Source organism: Erinaceus europaeus, chromosome 10, assembly GCF_950295315.1.
Source record: "Erinaceus europaeus chromosome 10, mEriEur2.1, whole genome shotgun sequence".
Taxonomy (NCBI): domain Eukaryota; kingdom Metazoa; phylum Chordata; class Mammalia; order Eulipotyphla; family Erinaceidae; genus Erinaceus; species Erinaceus europaeus.
Genome location: NC_080171.1, coordinates 26,985,639 through 27,011,411, shown reverse-complemented (window position 1 = coordinate 27,011,411; position 25,773 = coordinate 26,985,639). Strand labels below are relative to the sequence as shown.

Below are 25,773 nucleotides of genomic sequence, written 5' to 3'. Positions count from 1 at the left end.
CTCCCTTTACCCACCAGGGGCACAGTGACCCATATCAAGAGTTGCCTTTCCAGGTTTTGAGGTGGTGGCCAGGGGCTGGGCCTGATTCTCACTGCTGTCTCATTCCCCAGGCTACTCCTTGGTTACCCACATCCCAGCCGGTGCCAGGGACATCCAGATCATCGAGCGGAAGAAATCCGCTGATGTCCTGGGTATGTATGTGGTGGTGGTGGTGGTGGTGGTGTGTGTGTGTGTGTGTGTGTGTGTGTGTGTGTGTGTGTGTGTGTTGGGGAGGCCTCATCCCATATATGGAAGGTCTTATAATCAGAGATGCTTGACTATAGAGGGAGTTGCAAAGTTGGGTAGTGAATCCCCCATTCCTGGAGATAGAATGCACCCTCTGGCACCCAAGAAGTGGGATCCAGGAGGCCAAGGGTTCTGGAGAGGAAGTAAGTGGCCCATTAGAGGCCATGGGTGATGAGAAGCAGAAGTAGGGTCTAACTTAGGGCTGGGTTCTGCTGGGTGCTTTTGGTGGGAAACTGGGTCTCAATGGGGTGTAGCATGGGAGGGTTCTTCCATTTTGAGGATTGTTTGTTTGTTTTTACCAGAGTACTGATCAGCTCTGGGGAATGAACTTGGGACCTCAGGGCCTTAGGCATGAAAGTCATTTTTGCAGAGCCATCATGCTGTCTCCCTGCCCTAATTTGAGGATTCTGAAATTGTTTGCATGTGGCCAAGGTGGTAAAGCCTATATTAGTGACACCTACTGCAGGGTTTCCTATGTCCTCAGAACACTGGATGGTTGTGCACCTTGCTAAGACTCCCAGGAGAGAGGGCACCTGAGTGCCTTCTGGTTGGGGTGGGCAGGTGGTAACTGCTCTGAATTGGGCCCTGCCACATGCTGGCCACCTGGTGGCCAGGGAGGGATGCTGACCCTGACATCTGGGTCCTCTTTCTGTACCCCAGGGCAGACGCACTAGAGGAAGGTCTGATGGGGTGAAACCCACCTGTAGAAGGGGACACTGGGGGTGGGGTGGTGCAGTTGCTAATAGAACTTTAAACTCAAACTCTCTGGCTCCAGTAGAGCAGCTGGGAGCTGCAGTCTCCCCCCACACACACACCACCACCAGTAGGTCTTAGAGTCCAGGCCCTTGGACACACCCCAGGGCTTGCTTAGTGACCCTGCCAGGCTCACTGCCGAGCAAGTGAGCGAATGAGCTGGAGGCCAGGAAACGCCGTGTTCCCAGAGCTGGCTGTGGAGCAAGCTCATTCTTGAAACAGAATCGTGGAAATAGCCAGGCATGCTGGAGCACTGGGGAAGCCACAGGAAGGAAGGCCATCACTGTCAGGAAACAAGTCTTGGCTGGGAGAGCACCCTGTGCACATATCTGGAAACCGGGCTGAGAGCAGCGCCCCGGCACGTGCCCCACCTGGCATGGCCAAGGAAGGCCGCCTGTCACGTTACCGCTTGTCGTGGTGACGTTGAGGGTAGTTTTCCAGCAGACATGTCCTGCTTGTTGCATCTGTCTGATAAAAAAGAGCCGCCCTCTTCCTGGGCTCCCAGTGCACCAGAAGCCTGGGAAGCCTTGATCTTCCTTTCCCTCCCTTCCTCCCTCCCTCTGGCCCATTCCTGGAACCCTCCAGAAGATATGATGTCCCAAATGCAGAATGCGCCTCCCCAGCTGCTGCCCTCTGCCTCTTCCAACACCCCCTCCCAGCCACCCCACCCCAGCCTCGACCAGGAAGTGCCTCCTTCGCCATCCCTGGAGGGCCAGAGTTCACCCAAAGTTCTGGGCAGGAGAGGCAGTTGGGGTCACATGCACTTCAGCAGGGAGGAACTGTCGCCTGTGAACCTTCCTTCCTGCATTCACTCCCCTACACACACACACACACACACACACACACACACACACACACCTTTGGGAGGTGGCCACAGCAGAGGTAATGCCCTGGGTTGCACCTGGGAGAATGGACCACATGACCACTGGTCAGGCAGGTGACCCCAGAATGCCAGACTCCCACCAGTTTGAGTGTTCTAAGGTGCCTGTTGAGGTGGCTCTGGGCCAGCCCATCAGAGTGGGTTCCCTCCCACACTGTCCCACTGTCCAGGGGAGCCAGGTCACACAGGGTGTCCTTCCTTGGCTGATTCTGAGCCCAGTATGTGCCTCCTGGGTACTGTATTCTCAGTTCTCCCGGCTGCTTGCTCACCCTTCACAGCCCCTGTGGGCTCTGAGAGGTGACCAGAGTCACAGGACCCTATGGGCCCCCAGCCAGCTCTCTCTAGCTGTCTAGACAAGCCCTCGATAGTTTATTTTAGGCAGATAGGAAAGCGCCTTTGCGACTCCTCGGCATTTGTTGGCCAGAGTCACGTACTAGACACGTACAGTTTCCAGTCCTTGGGCACAGGTAGGGAGGGGGTGTCATGGGGCAGGGATGGACTGTGGGGGGTGGGGGTGTATTCCCTCTCCAGTGAGGGGTGGCTTCACCCTCTGGCTTCTCCTCAAGGATCCCCCATGGCTTTTCTCTCCTCTCACAGCCTTGGCAGATGAAGCTGGCTTCTACTTCTTCAACGGCAACTTCAAGGTGGACAGCCCCAAGAACTTCAACATTGCCGGCACTGTGGTTAAGTACCGGCGGCCCATGGATGTCTATGAAACTGGCATCGAGTATATCGTAGCACAGGGACCCACCAACCAGGGCCTGAACGTCATGGTAGGTGTCGTGTGTGTGTGTGTGTGTGTGTGTGTGTGTGTGTAGGGCTCCCCCAGAACACATATGGCTGGAATGGGGTGTGGGGGTGAGGCTTCCAGCAACGCCACATGGGGATCCACATTGTCAGTGTCTTCATTCACTCATTCACAGGCTCACTCCTTCATGAATTCCTGCCATCATTAATTGATTGACTGAATTCATCCATTCACTCATCCATTTACTGAGCTTTTCATCTCTACACTTAGTCTCCCACGTACTCACTACTTCATTAATTCATTTATCCACTCACTCTTTTACCCAAACACTCACCTTCTTGCTTATGTAATCATTTACCCGCTCACTCACTCATTTATTCATCCACACATTTATTCACTCACTTACTCAGCTTTGGCTGTCAGCACCCTGGTGAACAGAGACATTATGCCAGGAAACTGCACTGACTCTCTATTGCTCATCTGGGAGGGTCAGGCAAGGGGAGATAAGATAGGAGGGAGAATGGGGGAGCAGAGAAAGAGGCCCACTGTCCGCACCACATTCTGCCATTCTGCCTCTTATAGCTCCCTGACCCCACCCAGGGGCACTGTGGCACTTCCATCATGTGCTCAGTGCTAGGGACCAGGTAGTGATGAGGCCCCCTCCCCCCATAAATTCTGGAGCTCAGAGTGTGAGTGGAAGGTGGGGTGAGCATGTGTGCCAGCTTTCTGAAAGCTTCCCATGACTGGTGTCCAGAAAGGAATGGAAAACATGGTGACTTGGTGCCCCTCCTCCCTGCCCCCCACCAGGACAGTGCAAGAGGGCTCACCCTGAGATCACGTGACAGTAGATGGTCCTGAAGGCCCCCAGGCTGAAGGGCAGGGCAGGGAAGGTCCACTCACCTAAGCTGTTTGGTTGCTAGACTACACTATGATGGAGCTATTGACTTTGTGGATGTGGAGACTTGGGCCAGCAGAATAGCTCACCAGGATAGTATGCTTGCTTTGCCTAGTGTTCAACCCATGTGGTGTGCTCCCTCTCCCTCTCCCACTTCTTCCCATCTCCTTCCCCTCCCCTCCCCTCACCCCTCCCCTCCCCCTCCCCTCCCCCTCCCTCTCCCCCTCTCCCTCTCCCTCTCCCTCTCCCTCTGGTCACCTCTCAGAGCCCACAGGGGCTGTGAAGGGTGAGCTAGCAGTCGGGAGAACTGAGAGGACAGCACCCAGGAGGCACATACTGGGCTCAGAATCAGCCAAGGAAGGACACCCTGTGTGACCTGGCTCCCTGGACAGTGGGACAGTGTGGGAGCTGCTGCTGAACCCCATGAGTCCCTCCCCTGCTCCACATACTGAGCACCCCATCCTTCATAGCACCTCTGTTTATCTAGGTGGCTTTCCTGGCCAGGTGTCCCCTTCCCTCCTACCTATGGGGTCCGGAGTCCTAGACTCTGGGTCCTTTGGAGTCTGTGTGTGCATTTTCCATCTGAATTAGGCAGAGGGACCCCAAGAAATGGCCAATTTGATTAGCAGGGACCCAGGTTAAAGTTTCCCTCTTACCCTACCAGGATGGAGCTTCCTTTGTCTGTTACTCCTGGCACAGGGTGCCTAGCAGAGCACATGGCAGGCAAGCCTCAAAATTCAATGGCACTGGGATGTGTATTCTGAGGGTGTGTGTGTGTGTGTGTGTGTGTGTGTGTGTGTGTGTGTATGTCCTCTTTGGGCTCAGCACCTCTATGATCACAGACCCTAGAACTACAGGGATTAAGGTGGTTCCTGGGAATGCTAGTTCCTAGGCCCAAGAAGTCTACTTACTAGGGTATAGCACCAGCTCACAGTGACCAACTTGGGGTGCTCATGACTGGGGTGGGATACCAGAGGACCCCACCTTCACAGGGCACAGGTGTCTCTAAGCTGTACCTTGGCTTTGACTGCAAGGCTCTGTTGGGGTAGTGGACTCTGGACAATGAAATGGGTGACAGATTCATTGGGTATCCAGGTCTTGTGCACACTGGGATACCCCTGTTCTATCCTATGCCCCCTTTATCCAGTACAGTGTCTGTCTCAGGGATCAAAGGCTCTGAGGGTTCAGGAACATTCTGGCTGAGGCCCTGGGTCAGAATGGGCAGCTTCACTTTTAGCCTGTTACTTGTTCTCCTTTCAGGAGAGAAGGGCTCTAATGCCACCAGAAAGCTGATGATGTCCTCCAGGGAGGGGCTGTGTCCTGGGTGGAGTTTCCATCTGGAAGGCAGAACTTCCCATGTAGATATGGCCCAATGTTAGCCCATGCCTCACTTGTGTGATGGCAGGCCTCCCCAGAGAGGGGACATCTCTGTCCACCAGCCCCATTAACTAGTGAGCTGTCACTACCTGTGTGACAGCCTGTGCCAAGCTGGCAGCTTCTGTTGTGAGGCTCTGTGTGAGCTGGACCAGTGTGTCCACCGATGGACTGCATGCTGTCCAAAATTCTTAGCAGCCTGTGAGATGTCTCATGAGGGTGGCTGTCTACCTTGCTGTGTGTACCACTCAGGTTTGAGGCCCAGGCATGCCACATGGAAGCACTATGGCACTGGGGGAAGCTCCAGTGCTGTGGTCTCTCCCTCTCTCTGTCTCTTCTAAATAAGATATGACCTCTAACATTTGATATTTATTTATTTACTATAGGTTGAGACAGATTGAAAATAAAGAGGACTAGGGGCTTCATCATGGATCCTTGTCCATGGTAACATGTGTACTCAACTAGATACACCACCTTCTGCCCTCTGCCCCTCTACCTTAGGTCTTTAGAGAAGTACAAACCTGTTTGCCCCATGTGGCACATTGCTTTCTAAACTTTATTTATTTATTGGATAGAGACAGCCAGAAATTGAGAGGGAAGGGGATGATAGAGAGGGAGAGACAGAGAGACAACTGCAGCACTGCCTCACCACTCACAAAGCTTTCCCCCTGCAGGTGAGGACCAGGCCCTTAAACCTGGGTTCTTGTATTTTGTAACCAGGTGCACCACCAGCTTGCCCCCCTGGCGCATTGCTTTTGATCCACTCTCTTGGATGGAGTTGGGTTCAAGCTCAAAGATCCCACTTAGCCCTCGCCAATATGGCAGCTCTTCCCCCCCTTCCCCAAGGCAAGGAGTCAATCATAGGTCCTACCAGCCACCAGCATTGGGAGCCAGGGGCCTGGAACCAGTAGACTTACTATGAGTCCTACCTGAATGGTGGCTTGTCATGCACATTGTTATTGAAGTGACAATGTTAGGCAGTAGAAATGCTTTGCCTTCCTGATTGAACAGTGACCACTGGGGCCCTAGTTCCACAATGTCTACCCTTCTCCAGTGAACAGCAAACCCAATACTTGGCTACAGGTTCTTGGATGAAGAACTGAGGGGGGGGCGGGTTGTGAGCACATGAGCACATGCCTCACTCCCAGGGTCCTGTCTCTTTAGCACTTGGATTTTTGGTTTGAGAGGAGACCTTTGGGCAGGCAGGGTTGGGAACAGAAAACTCTGTTTCCTGATCATCTGCCCTTGACATCTCTGATGGGACAGCTTGAGAGGTACCCCTTTCTGGGTTCATCTCTGTCCCCTGAGAGTCCTTGGTCTCAGCATCTATTTTAAAGGCCTCTGTGGGTCCAGATGATCCCTGGCCATGACATCAGCCTTTCTGCTTGGTACAACACTTGAGTTTTCCATTCTGATTGTTAGGAGAAGCTGATTCCATGATGGCATCAACCCTGGCCTCAGAGGACACTCAGCTGTTCCTTTTCATATCAGTGCCTACTTCTCATCACTTTATTATCACGCTGGTGATGAGGATGCCCTTCAGGCCCTCCTGCAGAAAATGTCTCCCTAGTGGACTTTCCATTCTTTCCCCATCTGTCTCCATCACCACCAGGGCCACTCTGCCTTCGTCCTTTACTTCCCATCAGCCTTTGGTTCCCCTAGGTTTCCTGGGCCATCTGGCAGCATGTTAGCCCTCTGACCTACTGTCTGGCCTTCCTGCTGCTCCATCATATAGGCCTGTCCTTGCTCTGACTTTAGATCTTGGCTGCAACCCCCCCCCCCCAAATTTGGCTCTGGCCCCCTGACCTGGCTGGAGTTCCCTGGCTTCAGTCCCCAGGCCACCAGTGAGCTATCCCTTCTAACTGAGTGGGCTGTATATATTCCTTGACTTGATGAAGATGGGCTTTATCCTGAGGTCTTGGAATGTTGACTAGGATCAGACAAGGTGACAAGGGGCCCAAGGAGTCCCAAGGTGGAGGTTCCTGCACCTCTCCCAGCAAGGTGCAGGCAGCAGCTCTCTCAGGGAGGAATGGCCATGGATCTGGAATATTTTGGGAGAATCAGAAAGTTCAGCTTTCCAGGTGTATTTTCTTCAGCCCCCCCCCCCCCCCCCCCCGCAATCCCAGACCCCATTCCTCACAGCTGGGCTCTGTTCTTGGTGCTGTGGGCTGGACAGTGTGAGAGGCCTGCTTTCTTTTGTCTACCTTTTCTTCTGCACCTGATGGGAACATGAATGTTTTTTTCACCTAAATCATGAAGGCCTCTGGCATGGCCATAATTGAAGTAGACACACTGTCTTCTGGGTTGATCGCAGTCTTTGTCACCGCCTGGGTTCTCTGCTCCCTTATCAGTTCTACACCTGACTCATCCCCACCAGCTCTCGAGCTTTGGGACACCACCATCAAAGATCATTCTACTTTAACCGTGAGGCCCCAATTTGCCTTGGGGAGTAGGATGTCTCAGAGTTCTGTGCACTGTGGCCGGGGAATCCCGATCCAAATTTCCCCTGAAAAAAATCCTTTTCCATGCTTTCCTCCCTGTAGTGCCCATTCAGAGAAGGTTCTGGAACATGCAGGGGAGGAGAAGCAGACAGGCAGAGGAAAAGCTGAATGGGAGGCTTCTCAGCAGAGGCTTCAGTCCATCTCCTAGCAAGTGGGGAGCCTGAGAGGTCTGAGCCTGAGCATTCCTACCCTGGCTAGCAGTGGGGACTGGGCGTGAGATACCATTGCTACCAAGTGTTTGCTGACTTGTCAAGCATTTTTTCTGTCCTGTGCACCTTTTAAAAATAGTTTTGTTCATTTATTAATTTATTGGACAGAGACAGAGAGAAACTGAGATGGAAGGGGGAGACAGAGAAGGAGAGAGAGAAAGACACCCGCAGCCCTGCTTCACTACTCATGAAGCTTCCCCCCACTGCAGGTTGGGGTGCCCGGGGACTTGAACCTGGCTCCTTGAGCACTGCAACATGTGAGCTCAACTAGGTGCACCACCACCCAGACCCCTGCCTTGTGTGCCTTGTTACCTGGTGCTTTTGAAGTATATAGCTGGGGCACCCAACAGGGAAGACTCCTAGGGCTAAGCCCTCCCAGGCTGTGAGCAGTGAGTCTCAGCAATTGCAGGGAAGGGGTTTTGGTGAGGAAGGGCCATTCCCACATGCTCTCCTCCCCAGGTGTGGAACCAGAATGGCAAGAGCCCGTCCATCACCTTTGAGTATACACTGCTACAGCCACAGCATGCACGCGGCCTCCCATCCATCTTCTACAGCTTTTCGGAAGGCACCTCTGACAGCGCCGAGAGCCAGGAGCTGCACGGGGCCGGCCTAGCCGCCTTCCTCCAGCACAACGGTTCCCTCTCCCTCTACAGCCAGGCCTCCTCTGAGACCCTGGGCCTGGACCATCGGTTGCTGGGCCCCCGGGGCCCGGGGAGGGAGCTAGGGCTGAGGAAGGGCCAAGAGATCAATGAGCTGTGCCTGCAGACCAGTGGCAGGGCCTGCGAGGGGACCCCCCAGAACCAAGGTCTCCGAGGTAACAGGGTGAGGTGGCAGCATGGGCACTGGAGACTGAGGCTTTCAGAGAATGAATGTCCCAGTGTGGAGGGGCTGGGAGTCATCTCGAGGGGCTGGCCCCTTAGCTGAACCCTTATTCACTCTGGAGAGAGAGGGAGAGAGAAAGAAAGAGAGAGAGAGAGAGAGAGAGAGAGAGAGAGAGAGCCAACCTTTGTGGTTAAAGGGGATGATGGACATTTAAAAGGCACAGGGAGACCTTGGGCTCTCAGAGAGGGTGACTCCTGACTTGAGTATTGGAGCACAAGTGAAGGCTTCCTGGACAGGGCATGCTGCATGGGTGGGGTTGCAAGGAGATTAGAGAGGGACAGTGAGAGGTGGCAAGCAGCAGGCAGAAAGGTTAGGCCAGTGGTACTGAAGGTAGAGCTCCTTTGGCTAATTTGCAGCATCGCACAATCCAAGGGGCAAAGGGAGACCAGATGGGCATAACCCTTTTACCAACCCAAGGACATGTTTCCATGACAGACCCTTCAAGTAGAAGGTTCTTTAGATTTAGTAGAGGTGGTGGTGGGGAGCTTAAAACAAGAAGACGTTTCCTTTCTCTCAATTCTGGGGCAAGAAGTCTGATCAGTATGTGTGACAGAGGCTGGATCCCTTTGGAGGTTCCAGGGAGGGTTCTTTCTACCTGTGCCAGCTCCTTGGGGCTTCAGGTGTCCATTTGTGTCCCTGATTCCGTGTCATTGTCCTGTCCTCACAAAGACTCCAGTCACTGGCCTGGTGTCCACCCTAAACTCAGGATTACCTATGTCACGACACTTATGCTTATTCTATCTACGGCCACCCCACTTCCAAATCAGACCATTCTGTGGCTCTGGGTGGGCATGAATTTTGAGGGGCCTGTTCAACCCACTGCAGAGTCAAGCAGTTTTCCCTAAAAGATATAGTCCAGGCTGGCCTATCTGTTTGCACTTGACCTCTCTCTCTCTGATTTATTTATTTATGAGAGAGGAGGAGAGAGAACTAGGACATCACTTTAGTATATGTAATGTCAGGTATCAAACTTAGGACCCCACACCTGAGTCCAATGTTTTATTCGCTCTCAGGCCTCTCTTTCCTTTTTTTTTTACTTTTTAAAAATTATCTTTATTTATTTGGATAGAGACAGCCAGAAATTGAGAGGGAAGGGGGTAGAGAGGGAGAGAGACAGAGAGATACCTGCAGCCCTGCTTCACCACTAGTGAAGCTTTCCCCCTGCAGGTGGGGGCCGGGGACTTGAACCCGGGTCCTTGTGCACTATAACATGTGCACTAAACCAGGTGCACCATCACTTGGCCCTTCTCTCTTTCCTTTTGAGGATTACTATGGGGTTGATGCAATAGCTCACCTGAATAATGCACTGCTTTGTCTTGTGCATGAGGTTTGAGCCCAGCACCCACCACAGTGAAGGAAGCTTCAGTGTAGTGGTCTCATTCTCTCTCTCTCTCTCTCTCTCTCTTTCTCTCTATCTATCTATCTCCAGCTCAGCTTTGGCTTATGGTGGCTGGGGATTGAAACTGGGATCTTTGGAGCTTCAGGCATGAAAGTCTTTTTGCATAACCATTCTGCTCTATCTTTATCTTTAAAAAATTACCCATTTATTTTTACAGAAGAGAGAGATTATAGCACTGCTCAAGTCTGATTTATGGCGACACCAGGGACTGAACATGGGCCTCTGAAGTTCCAGGGATGCAAACCCTGTTCTTTGACATGTTGAGTTATATACCCAGCCTCAAAACAAGTCTTTTCATTGAGCAGAATTTTGCCTTCTGGAAGCTTCCCCATTTATCTCTGTGCTTCCAGCCCAACTTTGAGACCCTCCCTTAGGGTTGCCCTTGCCCCAACTTGGGGAGCACTGGAGGCTGAGCTCCTGTCTCCCCCCTTAGACAACAACGTCACAGGGACAGCTCTCCCAGGGGACAAAGATGAGCAGGAGGCCACTGCCCACCTCGCCTCCCAGGAGCTTCTGTCGGCCAATGCCATCTCAGACCAGCTGCGGGGCATGGGGTCTGACTCCAGGGAGCTTACTCTCAACGACACCAGCAATAGCATCTTTGCTCAGGGTGCCCCGAGGAGCCCCCTCTCTGAGACTCTCTATGTGGACTACGAGGAGAATGAGGGGGCCGGTGGCTACCTGCTCAATGGGTCTTATTTGGAGCTGAGCAGTGACAGAGTGACCAACGCCTCAGCAGAGGCTCCATTCCCCAACGCCAGCCTCCCAGCCTCCTCGGGGAACAGGACACACAAGGCCAGGTAGGATCCTCACCTGCCCTTCAATCCCCAAGGCTGGGCACACCTGGGCAGTCAGACCTGGGGCCTGTCATTACTGGGGGTGCCCAGGCAGGTGTACCTGGGGACTCCTGGATGGTGACAGTTAAGATGCTGGCCCAGGGGAGTCGGGCTGTAGCGCAGCGGGTTAAGCGCAGGTGGCGCAAAGCACAAGGACTGGCATAAGGATCCCGGTTCGAACCCCGGCTCCCCACCTGCAGGGGAGTTGCTTCACAGGCGGTGAAGCAGGTCTGCAGGTGTCTGTCTTTCTCTCCTCCTCTCTGTCTTCCCCTCCTCTCTCCATTTCTTTCTGTCCTATCCAACAACGACAACAACAATAATAACTACAACAATAAAACAACAAGGACAACAAAAGAGAATAAAAAAATAAATATTAAAAAAAAAAGAAAATACAAAAAAAAAGATGCTGGCCTAGCCACAACTAGCATCCTGAGGAGAGGCTTAAGGTGGGGGGGGGGTGGGCTGCTAGAGGTGGGTCAGCCACTCCACACTAGAGGTCACTCCCTGGGGAAGATGGTCACACCACAATGCTCCCTCTCCTGGCCCCCAGAAACTTACTCGATGCGAGACTGGCTTAAGCAGCTGAGGGGTTCACCAGCTCCAGTGGTAGATGAATTGGAGGCAAGACCTGCTTGTGAGGTTTCATTTCACCTTGTTTTCTTTTTAAAATTTTTTATATTTATCTATTCTCCCTTTTGTTGCCCTTGTTTTTATCTTTGTAATTGTTATTGTTATTGATGTTGTTAGATAGGACAGAGAGAAATGAAGAGAGGAGGGGAAGACAGAGAGGGGGAGAGAAAGATAGACACCTGCAGACCTGCTTCACCGCCTGTGAAGCGACTCCCCTGCAGGTGGGGAGCCGGGGGCTCGAACCGGGATCCTTACACAGGTTCTTGCGCTTTGTGCCACATGAGCTTAACCTGCTGTGCTACCGCCGGACTCCCTTCACCTTGTTTTCTGCGGACTCACAAGACCTTTTGAGTCCTTGAGAGATGTACTTGATGGAAGATTTGCCTCTCAAGGTGTCATGTTTGGGGATGACCTTCTCTTTTCCCTAGAGGACAAAGGCAGAGACACTGGCCCCTGGGAGTCAGGAGGTCCAAGGGGTGGGTGCTGACTCCCTTTTATCAGTCTGTTTTCTGAGCCTGGCTTGTGCCTGATACTATGGCTATATGGCTCAGGCACATTGTGGGCAAACAGAGTGAAGACTCCAGAGTCTTCTGTGCCAACTGGGATCCAAAAACTTGCAGGATCTCTCAGAGTGGTGGAGGAAGAGACATCAGATTTTGCTTTGGGAATGCGGGGTCTGAATCTGAGAAGGGGGTTCACAGGCAGAAGAGGGCAGGGGTTCAGATTCAGGCTCCCCTTGTGAGAGCCTACTCACTCCCAGGTCTGTGAGAGCCTACTCACTCCTGGGTCTGAGTCCCATTTTGATCTTTTCAGTAGCTGGGGCTATTGGTCCCTGATTCATCTAATGAGGACTCCATGAGTGGAAACAGTAACACAGGAACTCTCTGAGGAGTGGGGGTTCCTCCTGGGACCCTGGTTCAGGGTGTTGAAGGAGGTCAGCAAAAGGCATGTAAGATGCTGCCCACTATGTCAGGATTACCACCCCAATCTTCCCCTTACCCCACCCCCACTTCCCTGGACTCATCTCACATCAGATCCTTGTAGCCCCCCCACTTTGTCTTTTCATTTGAAGGACTTGATGGAAGATTCCTGAGGGCCTCCCAACCCACATGTTCTGGTGCCCTGGGACAACATCAGGGCAGAAGTTTGTGTTCCTAAGCCACTCAAGTCTTTCCTGGTGGCTCTTACTCCACCCCGCCCCATGTGGCAGTGGGGATTTCCGGTGCCCATGGGGAAGCAGGGATCATTCTGATCGACTGTCAGCTTGCAGACAGCCTCTCGCCTGGGTGAGATGGGGCAGACCCTGCCATCCCAGCTGTCATCAAAGATGCTGCTGAGCAGACACCAAAGATGGTCTGGGCAGATAAAGGGCCGGGGGAGGCCACTGGGGAAACCGCCAGGCCAAAATAGCTACGTCTGGGTCTGCTGTCCAAACACAGGAAGTTGTGTCTGCTGGGGAGAGGGTGAGATCAAAGGGGCGGCTCAGAAAGGAAAGGTTATTTTCATCAGCTCAGAAACAGACTCAAACAATCAAGGGAGGGGCTTGGTCACCAGACACTAGGGACCGGACTGTCGACGTCTGAGACATAGGGTCCCCCCCAGGGAGACTTTAGGGGGAAGAAAAGAAAGAGCATGTTCCCATTCATTTAGAAACCAGCTTTCGGGCATTTAGGCCTCACTGCCTAGAATTGAGCAAGACTGTGGTTCTCTGGGCCACTGGGCAGTTGGTCACTGGCCTGCTGTCTCTCTCAGCTGAGGGGGCTCTTTGTCTTTTCCCAATGGAGGGGGTGGTTTGGACATTTCCCAGGTGTCTTTCCCTTCCAAGCTGCTTTTGTAATGAACCTGGCAGGTGACATGTCAGTGTGAAAATATACACAGGAAGGTTTTCAAGAGTCCGGTGCATGTCATGTGCACTGCTGAGAGAAAGAAAGAGGGAGAGGGAGAGGGAGAGGGAGAGGGAGAGGGAGAGGGAGAGGGAGAGGGAGAGGGAGAGGGAGAGGGAGAGGGAGAGGGAGAGGGAGAGAGAGAGGTATTTGCAGCCCCCCTGGAAATACCTTTTGTGCCTCAAATCTGAAGTGTTATTTTGAACTGGGGCCACTCTCCCTAGTCAGGAATGAGTCACAGCACTGCTGGCTCCAGGGTGTAATTAGATGAAGATGCCTTGGCTTCTCCCTGGGTGGGTTGTCTCTCCCCCAGGGTGGGTAGGAAGTTGCTGAAAGGAGGGTGGGGGACACCATGGCAGAATTCAGGGTTTGTCTCCCAGATTCTCCAAACCCATGAGGCCTTGCCCATAGGGGCTGGGTACTTGATTCTGAGATGGTGGTTGTGAGGAGGGCATTTTGGTGGGGGGGGAGTCTCTCCATTTTAAGGAGGTGTGTGTGGTGGGAGACTGTCCCCTTCCCCTGGAAGTCTGTGAAATGGCCAGGCCAGGTAGTCAGGTTCCCAGGTAAAGTGTCCCAGAGACTGTGAATAGACTTGAAACTAGCCACCAATGTCACTTCCCTGGCTTCCTTCACCTTTGACCCCCCCCCCCCCCCACACACACACACCAATGGCCTCAGCACTTCAGGTCCTGGGCAGGTTAGCTGCTGGTCCTCAGGATGCCATGAACCCAGTTCTCACCCATTTGTGAAACTCAGGGAAGGGTGCTGCCCAGCAAACAATGAACTCCTATTTGAGCCCTAACACAGGGCTCTACTACTGGGGGTAACTATTAAATAGATTGTCCTTCACCTTTTTGTCAGTCTCACCTCTGAGGGGATGGGAGTCCCAAGGAATGGCCCAGAGGATATGCCCAAGTGTAATCCTTGTGGGAGGGAGCTAACGCAAAGTCATTCTCAACCAGTCCCTGTGGGCCCAAAAAGACATGGAATCACTCCATGGAGCCTGCCTGGTGTCCACTTGACAGGGAGGCCTCACCCTGTCACCTTCTCTGACTGGGGGGTGGCAGGACCCAGGGTTACATTTTAGCAGTTGTGTCTTGGAGAAAATGTCCCAGCCACTGACCTTTTGAGTTTCAAAGGAGCCTATACATTAGTCTTGGGCTTTGGGCCTCAGCACACCAATGGTCTAGAGAAACAAGTCGTCCTAGCAAATGCTGGCTCCCGTCTCTTTAGTTCTGGCTAAGCTGGTCATTGATGAGGACCCTGTGTGCCTTTCATGGCATGGTGGCTATTAGAGACCTTTGCAAAGGGGAGAGTCCACACTCCATGTCGCCAGACATTCTGTCTTTTGATGCTTGGAGGCCAGATGGTTCAGGGTCCCATTCAGTCACAATCCCTGTGGTGACAATGGCAGAGAGCACTGACACATTCCAGGTACACACATTATCCCTGAGGTCCCTCCCAGGCACAGTGGAGAGGAAGACCACAGTAACTGATGCTCCAAGGTGTCACTGGGTGGCCCAGGTGTGTGGAGTGTGCAGGCTGAGATTGGTGAGACCCCAGCTCTTCCTCTGGTTCCAGAAGGCCCTTTGACAACTGCAGTGTAGTGTGTGAGGATGGAGATGGGAAACAGTGGTGCCATTTCCTCCCCAATGTGCCTCCCCACAGGATGGTCCATCCTCCCCACCCTCTCTACCTTTGACAGAAAAAAGCACAATAACCCAACATCTGGATGTCCCTTTGGGGCTCAGGAGAAGCATTGTGTCACCCCAAAGCACAGCTGTCCACCTGATGAGAATATTTTATTTATTATTTAGTGAATAGAGACAGAGAAATTAAAAGGGAAGGAGAAGGTAGGGAGAGAGAGAAACATCAGCACTATTTCAGTACTCATGAAAGCATTCCCCCCACAGGGGACTGGGAGCTTGAACCCTTGTGCATTAGAATGTGTGATCAACCAGGTACACCACTACCAGTCCCTCTCCCCCCGATGAAAATACCTCCACTAATGTCAGCAGGGTGCCTAGGGTGAGCATCCCACTTCTCACCTCCTCCTCTGCTTGCTCTGGCTTCCAGGACCCGACCCAAGGCGCGCAAGCAGGGCGTGAGTCCCGCTGACATGTACCGGTGGAAGCTCTCCTCCCATGAGCCCTGCAGTGCCACCTGCACCACAGGTAAGGCTCCAAGCTGCAGGGGAAGGGTATGCAGAAAACCCTCCATGGAAGCACAGGACTGAGCTGCCAGCCCCTGCTTGCCCTTGGGGAGCTGGTGTGCTGATCTGGGAGGTGGCGTCCTTGAATTCGTGGAGGCACAGTGAGGCTGGCCTCTTAAAAAATGTTGACTGGAGGGTCGGGCGGTGGCGCAGTGGGTTAAGCGCACGTGGCACAAAGCGCAGGGACCGGCGTAAGGATCCCGGTTAGAGCCCCCGGCCCCCCACCTGCAGGGGAGTCGCTTCACGGGCGGTGAAGCAGGTCTGCAGGTGTCTATCTTTCTCTCCCCTTCTCTCTCTGTCTTCCCCTCCTCTCTCCATTTCTCTCTGTCCTATCCAACAACAAAGCAACATCAACAATGGCAATAATAACCGCAACGAGGCTGCAACAACTAGGGCAACAAAAAAAAGGGGGGAAAAATGGCCTCCAGGAGCGATGGATTCATGGTGCAGGCACCGAGCCCAGCAATAACCCTGGAGGAAGAAGAAGAAAAAAAAATGTTGACTGATGGACTGAATTGGGATAGAGACAGAGAGAAAGTGAAAAGGAAGGGGAGACAGAGAGAGTGAAGGGGCTGAGCATCGGCATACCTGGCTAAACACAAATGATACTGCGTGGACCCGGGTTAGAGCTCCCACTCCACACCAGCAGGGGGAAACTTCACAAGGTGCAAAGCAGGTCTGCAGGTGTCTCTTTCATACTCTCTCTCCCACTCCTCTCTCAAATTTCTCTCTGTAATTCCAACTAAATAAAAGAAAAAAATGGCATCCAGAAATAGTGGATTTGTTGTACAGACATCCAGTGATAAAGAGAGAGAGAGAGAGAGTGACCGGAAATACTATTTCACTATTCATGAAGCATCCCCCCTGCAGATGAGGACAAGGAACTTGAACTGGGGTCCTTGCTCATTGTAACATATGTGCTTTACTGGGTGCATCACTGCCTGGTCCTTCTAACAAAGGCCTTTGGGGTTAAAAGTAAGACATCTAAGGTAGCAGGGATTTTATTTTTGTTTACAGCAACTGTGGGGAGGATAAAATAGAACCACATGGGCTATGCCCCAGGGATGGGTGGGATGCTGGGACCTGGGGGAGGGGGGCAAGAGGGACTGAGACACTGGTGGTGTCTGAGCCCATCTCTTTGCCCACAAGCTGGTCATTGGCATTGATGTTATGGCATCAGCTGGTGGGGGCTGGAGGCCATCTGCTGCCAGTTCTTCCTTCCTCCTCGGTGGGCTACTGCAGGGTCAGAGGTCACATCCAAGCCCAGGCCCAGGCATGTGTTGTAGGGAGACCCTGAGTGATGTGTCTGGGTTTGGACACTATCAGAGACTGATAACATATAATGTGCCTGCCTCTGCCTCCTCCCAGCTGCATGGCAAACTTTTTGGGGTGCGTGAACAAAACCTGGTCTGTGTGAAGGGATCAGTCACACCTGCCAAGGGCAGAGCTCACCCCAGTCAGTGGACAGGACCCTCAAGTGCTCTCTGCACTTGGGATTTTCACAGGACATGGGGTTGGGGCTGGGGCTGGGGCTTTTGTCTCACACACTATCCTGATATGTCTCCAGGGCAAGGCAGCTTCAGCAACAGGGGCTGATGTTTGGCCCTGGAACTGGGAGCGTGTGTGGAGGGGGTAAGCACTGCCTTTCAACATTCAGAGAGCTGCAGGCATCAGATGAGTTGGGTCTGTCCCTAGTGGCTCAAGATACAAAGCAGGGCAAAAGAGGAAAGGAAGTTAGGATGGGGGGCATAGTGATTTGTGTAACTGATTTTCATGCCTGAGGTTCTTGGTCCCAGGTTGACAATCCTTGACACCACTGTAAAACAGGGTTTGAGCAGTGCTCTGGTCAGAAGAAGGAGAGGAAGGAAAAGAGGGGAAAGGTGAAAAATGGAGAAGAGGAAGGAGAAGAGGAAAAAGGAAAAAGAAGGAAGAGGAATGGAAAAAGGAGAAGGAAGAGAGAATGAAGGAGCAGGAAAGCAAAGAGGAGGAATAAGAGGTAGAAGAGAAAGATAGGAAGAGGAAGAAGTGGAAGAGAGAAAAAAGGGAAAGGAGGAAGAAGAAAAGAAAGAGGAAGAAGAAGAGGGATAAGAGGAAGGAAAAAGAAGAGGAAAAGAAAGAGGAAGGAGGAGAGACAGCAAAGCAGACATACAGGCATTGGCTCTGCTCAGAGGAAGGGTTTTCTTCTTGCCTCTACTGTTCAGGAAAGGCATGAGTAGGTTTCCTGTCACATTAGAGGCACCAAGCAGACAATCCCAGGGGCAGAATTTCAACCCTCCCTGCAACTGTTGCTTTGTCCCTATCTCCCTCACACTCTCTGCTCTGTGGGGACATTCCCCAAGGTATCAACTGCTCTCTGGGTCTATGGAGGTTGAAAGCCCCTGCAGGGCTGGTATCACAAGATGCTGTCACTCTCTGGGGAATGTCCTGAGTTCTGGTGAAGGTGGCAGCATCCACACCATTCCACCAAGGAGAGACAACTGGGCCAACAGTCCACAAGGACAAGACTCTGCAAGTCTCAGGCTCCAGTCTCTTTGGGCTCCAGAACTGGTGTTTCTGAGACCTGGAACATTCTGAGCAGACCTGACCAGGGACCCAGTCTCATCTCCTGAGGGGTTGGTGCTGGCAGAGAGGAACTGGAGTTTGTTGCCTGGCTTGTCCTTGACAGGGTTAGTGGGGGTGGGGTGGGCATAAACAAACTGGGGACTGCTTCCAAGGTGACATCACTCTGTTCAGGGCTGGGGCAGGGCAAACTGGGAGGAAAGGCATGGCTGGTACTCACCTGTGTGGGGGGAAACGGAATTCCTTTTGGGGCAACTGGCCCAGGGAATCTCAGCCAGAAGGGTTCCACTACCTCTATCATTCAAGAAGGCTGGGTACCTAGCCTTTCTCTCCTACACACAAAACAGCAGCTCACACAATGCAATAATAGCCAGTCCCACCCCTTCCAGGGCCTTGCCAAGGCCTACAACTCTCCCTGATTCATCTGGGCTTCTGGGTGTGGAGCCACCCGCTATTCAGCAACCTTCTCCCCAGTGCCAACTCAGAGCCTGGCACAGGGTGCAGGGCCAGGAGGAGAAAGTGGAGGGGGTGAGGGAATAGCAGTATTAGGTGAGTCTGGCCCTTTACGTAACATCCCCTGATGGGATCTAGAATGTTCTGGGCAGCTAAGAAAGACAAATAGTAATGACTGAAGAGATTCAAGAGAGAATGTGTCAAGCACTAGGACATACCTCAGCAGGTGGGGCTTGGAAGATGTAGCATAACAACCAGGAAGGCCAGAAAGGGTCTTAATGGTGAGATTTTCTTTGTGTATTCATCCATCCATCCATCCATCCATCCATCCATCCATCCATGCATTCATGCTTTCACTCATACACCAACCTATCCATCTCACCCATCCATCCATCATCTATCTGTCTGTTTACCCATTCATCTACCCACCTACCATGACCACTGACCCACAGTTGCTGAATGAATAGAAGCTAGTGACACCTGGAAGTTGTTGTCTTTGTGCAGGTGTATTTGAGTTTCCTGAAAGCCCTGGGTTTGTGACCTATGAGCTGGGTTCCCAGCTTAAACAGGCACGGGTACAAGGAGAAGCGACTCTGGGACATGGGCAGGGAGAGAGAGCAGCTGCACTGGCTGTCTTCAGTTTGGGGACTCAGCACAGTTCTCTGAGCTGCTTACTGTCTATGTTCCCTATTAACAAGCCAGGAACCTGGGGGCTTGAGGTGACTTGTCACATAACCTGTCTGCATGCCACCAGGCTCATGGGCTGTTTCCTTGTCCTGAACCCAGGGGTCATGTCGACCTACGCCATGTGCATCCGCTATGATGGCATCGAGGTGGATGACAGCTACTGTGATGCCCTGACCCGTCCTGAGCCAGTCCAAGAGTTCTGCGCTGGGAGGGAGTGCCAGCCCAGGTACCTTCACTTAGGCCCTGGGAACAGCAGGAGACAGTGCCCTGCTCCTTCTCTGGGCTTTATGGCCTTTCCTCATCCTCAATGACATCTGTCCTCAGTTCTGACTCTTGATTGGTACCTTTGGCCACTCAGTAGCTTGGTGACACAGCTGTAGCCCAGCCCCTGCAGGGCACCTGTTGGAGCTTTATAAACCTGCCAGGATGATGCCTGAGGTCTCACCTTTCATCCTCCCAGGAGGCTAGAGAGAGTCAGAGACAGGCCAGTGGTTGTGCCTTCTTCCCTGTCCCAAGATGCAGGAGCCCATTCTCCTTGGAGGCCAAGGGTACCCAGCTCCCCTCCACAGCTGTGTGACCTGTTTCCTTCTGACTCACTCCATCAAGGGCTTCTGGGGGTTCCATGCTTGGTTGGGGTTCTGCTCCATGGAAGGGAGGGGTGGGCTCTGTTTCTTCTGGACCCTGGGAGGTTACTGTGGGAGACGGGGATATGTGTGCAGGGGAGCAAGGTTGGGCTCTGGCTGCCTGGGGCCAGAGGTCTGGGTGAGGAAGCTGGAGGTTTTGTACCAGCCAATGGATATTTTCTAGTATTCTGGGGGGGCTTCATGGCCTCATGCTCCCTTCATGCTCAGCTCTGTGAGTTGGGGTCAGAGGGCTGTGGGATGGAGCACATGTTGGGGGTGGGGGGTCACTGATGGTCTTGCTCCCCTTGAGGCAGGTGGGAGACTAGCAGTTGGAGCGAGTGCTCCCGCACCTGTGGGGAGGGCTACCAGCTCCGCATCGTGCGCTGCTGGAAGATGCTGTCGCCTGGCCTGGACAGCTCCGTGTACAGTGACTTGTGCGAGGCGGCCGAGGCTGTGCGGCCTGAGGAACGCAAGACGTGCCGGAACCCGGCCTGTGGGCCACAGTGGGAGATGTCTGAGTGGTCAGAGGTGTGTGGGCAAGGTGGATGGGGGTAGCTGGGGGTCCACAGCTGGACATCCAGACAGCTGGACCCCACTTCCCTGCAGTGCACAGCCAAGTGCGGGGAGCACAGCGTGGTTACCAGGGACATCCGCTGCTCTGAGGATGAGAAGCTGTGTGACCCCAACACCAGGCCCGTGGGGGAGAAGGACTGCACAGGCCCCCCCTGTGACCGCCAGTGGACTGTTTCTGACTGGGGGCCGGTGAGCAGGCCTGATGGGCCATGAGTAGGGATGACCGGCCCTAGACCTTCCCTTACTGGGCCCTTCTCCCCACTTTTCTGAAGGGGGCTAAAACACACTAGAGGAAATCTTCCCCCATACCACCCCCACCTCCTGCCATGAACTTTCCCCATTAGTATAAGAAATCAAAATTGCTAACCTAAGCACATGGCCCAGATCACTCACTCCTTGGGGAGCCTCTGTGTCTATCTGTGTTTGTCTCATGTGAAGTTGGGGATGGGGGGTTGGGTTTCCCTTCTGGGGGTTGGGACAACCTTTTCAAGTCTCTCTAGGTGTGCCTGCCTCTGTGTGCAGTACATCTGCAGTCAGCACAGAAAAGGTTATTTAAAAAGTGGTTACTGCAGCAAAGGCTCCCCCACGCTGTGTGACATCACTGCCCCCCCCCAGGAGAGGTCTCACTTCTAACCCCAGTGTCTCCACTCCCACCCCCACATAGTGCAGTGGAAGCTGCGGGCAGGGCCGCATGATCCGACATGTGTACTGCAAGACCAGTGATGGCCGCGTGGTGCCCGAGTCCCAGTGCCAGACAGAGACCAAGCCCCTGGCCATTCATCCCTGTGGAGACAAGAACTGCCCTGCCCACTGGCTGGCCCAAGACTGGGAGCGGGTGAGCACCCTAAACCCTGGGTCAGGGAGGGAGCACAGAGCTGGGATCCCAGCAGTCAAGGATGACAAAATCATATTTTATGACAGCTCACCTCACTGACAGTTTATCTGGACTAGAAAGAAACCCCCAAAGCAGGAAACCCCCTTAAACCTTCCTGAATCAGAACAAGCTTCTTACAGATAGCATCCCCTCCTCTCCTCTACCCACTGTAACGCCTGTCTCCAGACGACGGGGAGCTAGGAAAGGGGGAGGCATCAGGGTTGTGCAGCTTCTGGCCTTATATCCTGTGAGTGTTGGTTCTCATGGCTTGTGAGTCTTCCCTGAGACTCCTCATGGTCACCACCAGGCCACTTCAGATGAGCTGTCCCAAGTCAGATCACTCTACTGGCTTCAGGTAGCTCACTGCTAGTCCAGCCACCTTGGGCCAAGTGGCTATTGGCCATTTTGCTTTGAAATAGTGTTCTGCTAAATGGTTTCTGAGCAGATCCATCTGAGGCCAACTGTTGCTGGGCCAGGGAACTCCCAGCCCCCTCCCATCTTGCATGTCCACCCAATCATCGTTGGCCAAGACTTACTCTGCAAAGTCCGTTCCAGGCCTCCCTGATGCCTGCTCCCTCCCCTTCCCACCTGTGCCCCCCCCCCCCCAGTGTAATACCACCTGTGGCCGTGGAGTAAAGAAGCGGTTGGTCCTGTGCATGGAGTTGACCAATGGGAAGCTGCAGACACGCAGTGACCCCGAGTGTGGGCTGGCCAGCAAGCCCCCCGAGGAAAGCACGTGCTTCGAGAGGCCTTGCTTCAAATGGTACACCAGCCCTTGGTCCGAGGTGAGCACCTCTCCTCTGGCCCCTCAAGGGCTGTCTGGGGCTGGGGCTGGTTCTGGGTCCTCTATGCCAGTAAACTCTCCTCACCCCAAACCCTGCTTCTCAGCTTCTGGCAGAGTTTTTCTAGGGGGAAGCTTCTTAATTCAGTCATTGTTTATACCACTTCCTCCAGGAAGTCTTCTGGGGTCTTTCTCACCTCTGGGGTCCTTTGCCAGGGTCAGTCCACATGGCTTCTGGCCTTATACTGTTTCCATTTGTTCAGTTGTGTGTTTCACAGAATGTGTACCTGAAAGCCACCATGGGTCAGACAGATCCTAGGAGAGCCATGGGCAGATGGGGCTGAGCCAGATGGGCTCTGCACAGGAGTGGAACTGAAGGCAGAATTGGGTGTGTGGGAGGGTGGTGGGACTCAGCCTGAGTGGAGCCAGAGGGAAAGGCAACGACTCCCCTGACCCTTCCCCGGCACTGGAGGCTCCTTGGTCTCAAGCCATTGGTCAGTGTTGCCTGAGGGTTCTGTTGTCTCTTCACTGTGGGGGTGGGGGTGTGGCCTCTCACTTGAACCTGCAGGGGCAGGCCTGGGAAGACATGGGGGGGGGGTTCTCCTTTCCTCCTCCCATCAGCTCCAGCTCCACAGAGGGAGAAAGTGCTATTTCAAGAGGGGTGTGTGTGTGTGTGTGTGTGTGTGTGTGTGTGTGTGTGTGTGTATGTGTGTGTGTCTTTGTGGGGAGTAGCAGACACTGGCTGTCCCAGTGGGTGGTGGGGAGACAACAGATTGAAGGGGACTCTAAAGCAGCCCACCTGAGTGAGAGCAGGGCAGGGTTGAACATCTGGAGGTGAGGGGTCACTACTCAGATGAGCATCAGGCCAGGGGGCACCTCACCCACCTGGGCCCATGTCCTGTGTCTGTCTCTGCTTCCTTCCTGGGACTCCCAGTGGGAAGCCAGCCCCAGGCTTCCTCGCCTTGCTGCTTACCCACAGGTTCTTGTCCAGGAGGCCAAGTGGTTCCACACACCCCCATGGGGTCAGCGAGTAAGGCGTCCTCCCTGGAATTGGGACCAGCTGGGAGGAGGAACGGGGAGGTGGGCTGAGTCCTCACAACTTCTTGGGACTCCTAGGAACCAACACCTGTGCTGGGAGCACCCCATTTTTGAAGATGGGGCTCCCTTGGGCAGTGCAGGTCTTAAAGGGTGCAGGTGCTGTGCTGGGGTGCTAAGTGGGGTTGCGGGTGTTGTGGAGAGGGGGAACACCCTGAAAAGATAGTGGTGGAGGGGTACTGGGGAAAGGCACCCAGGCCTTGATGGCAGTGGCGAGGTGGCAGGTGTGGACCTGTTGATTCATTTCTGGTGAGATAGTGCTCCCTCCACCATCAGGGCTCTGTCCTTCTAGTTCCCCAGGGGCAGAGTAGCAGGAGAGGGCTGACAGAGCAGGTTTCCTCAGGAATGTGTCCACAGGCACCTGGGGTGTCCCTCAGAAGCTGGTACCTAGGTCACTCAGCCCTTCCTGGCCTGCAGTGGGGGCCCATCTGTCTGTGCTCAGTGTCCCTCTGTCCCCTGGGCCTCTGCCAGCCTGACTGGGCAGTGGGCCCGGCTGGAGCCCCTATGCCACCCCCTGGGAGAGCTGAGGGCTCAGGTCCTGGGCCCATCTTGGTGAGGTGGGGTCACCCCCTCAGGGTAAACAGGGTCAGCAGACAGCCTTGCACTCTGAGTGTCTCCTCTGGGGGTTCCAAAGGGAATATCTGGAAGGGGATCTGGGGGGGGGGTGAGGGTGGCATTGGATGTTGCTCAACTGGCCTGCACCAAACTCAGCTCTAAACAGGAGGGGAAGCTAGCAGGTAGGTGCTCTGCACCCAGAGATCCCTGGAGGGCAGCAGATGGGGGGGACCCATCACCCTGCAGACAGAGGATGGAGGGTGTCCACCTTAGTGGGCAGGAAGGCCAGCATCCCCCACCTGCCTGCCTCTGTGATCCTGTGGACTGGGCTGGAGCATTGGCCATGCCTGCTGTCCCCCCCCCCCCACACACAGTGCACCAAGACCTGCGGGGTGGGCGTGCGAATGCGGGACGTGAAGTGCTACCAGGGCACCGACATCGTGCGTGGCTGTGACCCACTGGTGAAGCCTGTCGGCAGGCAGGCCTGTGACCTGCAACCCTGCCCCACGGAGCCACCGGGTGAGAGGGGGCACCAGGGGCACCAGAGGTTCAGGGGCATGGGCAGGGGGTCTAGGGAAGACTAGACACCAGAGGGTCAGGGGCTCACAAAACAGACACTAGTTCCCTGGAAGAAAGGGTGGGAGGTGGCAGGAGAGCACCCATGGTGACTCGGGATCCCCAGGAGCTGAACTACTTTTACAAGGTAATGCGCTCAGGATCCAGGCACCTGGGCTGAGTGAGAGTCAGACAGGGGTGGGGGTGAGGCTGGGCAGGTCCACCACTTTGTTATCTGGAAGATGACCGGGCTGCTCTGGCCCAAAGTGGCAGGCAGTGGGGGACCTCCTGAGTAAAGGGGTGACTAGGGCTGCCCAGGACTCTGGGGGTAAGATCTGAGGCTCCTGGGCATCACTCCTGCCTGAGAGCAAACCAGACCTCCTGGAAGGATCTGGAAACCATCCCTGGGGAGGGGCTGGAGGTAGAACAGTGGTCCAGAGAGAGCAGGAGCAGTGCACCAGGAACAGAAGTGGAGGGGTCACCTGCTTCCAGGTACTCTGCCCCTGAGAATTCCCCCATGGAGACTAAGCCCTGCACTGGGAGAGGAGGTGATGGACTGGGAGGGGGCCAGGGTGTTGCCTTGGGTGGCCTCCTAACACTGGGCACTCCCACCCCACCCCACCTCCAGACGACAGCTGCCAGGACCAGCCGGGCACCAACTGCGCCCTGGCCATCAAGGTGAACCTCTGCAGCCACTGGTACTACAGCAAGGCCTGCTGCCGCTCCTGCAGGCCCACCCACTCCTAGCCAGGCTGCCACCTCAGAGACCGAGCGCGGAGCCTGGGGAGGGCCACTGCAGGCGTCCCTGGGCAGGGGACCATGAAGACGAAACAAGGAGGCTCAGCCCTCTCCCGGGCAGGAGAGCCCCAGAGCCTGCTGCCTCCCCAGATAGAGCCGCCCCTCCATGGGAAGCTGTTTCTAGAGCCACTCAGCCCGGGTGCTTATGGGTCCTGGCCCCCAGCCCTGCCCCTGGGGTCAGGCATGAGGTATCCAGGACAGTCCTCTCTTCCCCTCAGAACTGTGGAGTCCTGGAGAAGGAGTGGGAAAATGGGGAGGGGGGACAGGCACAGTCTATACACATCCTGGCCCCCTACGCAAAGCTCTTGTGCACACTTGGGACCCACACACTATGCTGGAGGAGGGCCCTTCTCTCACACCTGGGGCCATCCCGGAGTGCCAGTGCTCCTCTGTGTGGGTCAATAAAATGGTCGTATTTATGGCGGCACCATGGGCCTCCATGGCTCTGGCTTGGTGGGGTAGGATGTTTGTGGCTGCTCTCTGTAGGTGCCCAGGTTCTGGGGTCTGGGACTCGGCAGTAGGATTCAGTGAGAGGGAGACAAGTGGAGAAAGGGAAGGTGGCAGCCAGGGAGGGACAGGGCTCTGTCTCTGAGACTGGAGGGGAAGATGAGCTGAATTCTATAACCCACTGAGTGACATGGGGTCCTGGGGAGCCTGGAAAGTCCTGGGGTGCCTGACAGGACCTGATGGACCCTGAGAGACTAAATCTAAACCTCAGGTGTAAGGGAGTCAG

The 25,773-nt window shown here is 54.3% G+C and overlaps 1 protein-coding gene across 7 annotated transcripts in view; it reads left to right on the top strand.

The window, feature by feature from the left end:
* ADAMTSL2 (ADAMTS like 2) overlaps positions 1-25,468 on the top strand; it is a 32,228-nt gene extending 6,760 nt beyond the window's left edge. For 6 of the 7 annotated variants that reach the window (XM_007521437.3, XM_060199350.1, XM_016187409.2 and 3 more), the window contains 12 exons: positions 111-191; positions 2,516-2,691; positions 8,105-8,459; positions 10,360-10,726; positions 15,352-15,449; positions 19,286-19,412; positions 20,124-20,337; positions 20,416-20,571; positions 21,047-21,217; positions 21,865-22,041; positions 24,062-24,206; positions 24,871-25,468. In XM_007521437.3, the coding sequence (XP_007521499.2) occupies positions 111-191; positions 2,516-2,691; positions 8,105-8,459; positions 10,360-10,726; positions 15,352-15,449; positions 19,286-19,412; positions 20,124-20,337; positions 20,416-20,571; positions 21,047-21,217; positions 21,865-22,041; positions 24,062-24,206; positions 24,871-24,989 (2,186 nt within the window). In that variant the 3' untranslated portion in view covers positions 24,990-25,468. The remainder of the gene's footprint in view (positions 1-110; positions 192-2,515; positions 2,692-8,104; positions 8,460-10,359; positions 10,727-15,351; positions 15,450-19,285; positions 19,413-20,123; positions 20,338-20,415; positions 20,572-21,046; positions 21,218-21,864; positions 22,042-24,061; positions 24,207-24,870) is intronic. The other variant, XM_060199351.1, reaches the window with a different exon arrangement.
* Positions 25,469-25,773: the final 305 nt, after the last annotated feature.